Genomic DNA, 449 nt, shown 5'->3' on the forward strand with positions numbered 1-449 from the left:
TTTATATATGGGCATTCATGTGCATGAAGGAAAATGCTAGCATAAATTATTCAAATAAGCAAATGTGACAAGAAATCTTATAAAACATATGTGCCTTGAAGTTAATGTATACAAAAATACCCTACCTTCACACCTATTACTGAAATGAGAATCTCGGATGAGGAATTTCCAACACAAAGATAATATATCTCCCTGCCATACCCTCACTACCTCTGCCTACCTTGTTGTCGAGGTCTGTCCTAAGAGCCTCCGTTACACTATCTGGTTGGACGGTGTTATAGCACTCCTGGAGGCGACTACAAATGGAGGGGGACCGCGAAGGAGGCTTTGAGGAAGGGCGAGACGTTGGACGAGACGGCTTCGAAGGCGTAGCAGGAGTGCGCTGTAAGGAGCTCATATACCGGCGACCTAAGGGGACGGTTAGAGAATCATGTAAGGTTATGGTTTTC

General features: G+C 44.5%; 1 protein-coding gene across 1 annotated transcript in view; it reads right to left on the minus strand.

Annotated features, from left to right (window-relative positions):
• The window catches only part of LOC119582240 (mucin-5AC-like), a gene marked incomplete in the record, with an annotated part of 102,970 nt that overhangs the window by 12,103 nt on the left and 90,418 nt on the right, over positions 1 to 449 (minus strand). Inside the window, 1 exon segment of the mRNA XM_037930464.1 lies at positions 221 to 408. Within this exon segment, the coding sequence (XP_037786392.1) occupies positions 221 to 408 (188 nt within the window).

Source organism: Penaeus monodon, chromosome 15 (genome assembly GCF_015228065.2).
Source record: "Penaeus monodon isolate SGIC_2016 chromosome 15, NSTDA_Pmon_1, whole genome shotgun sequence".
NCBI classification, from domain to species: Eukaryota; Metazoa; Arthropoda; class Malacostraca; order Decapoda; family Penaeidae; genus Penaeus; species Penaeus monodon.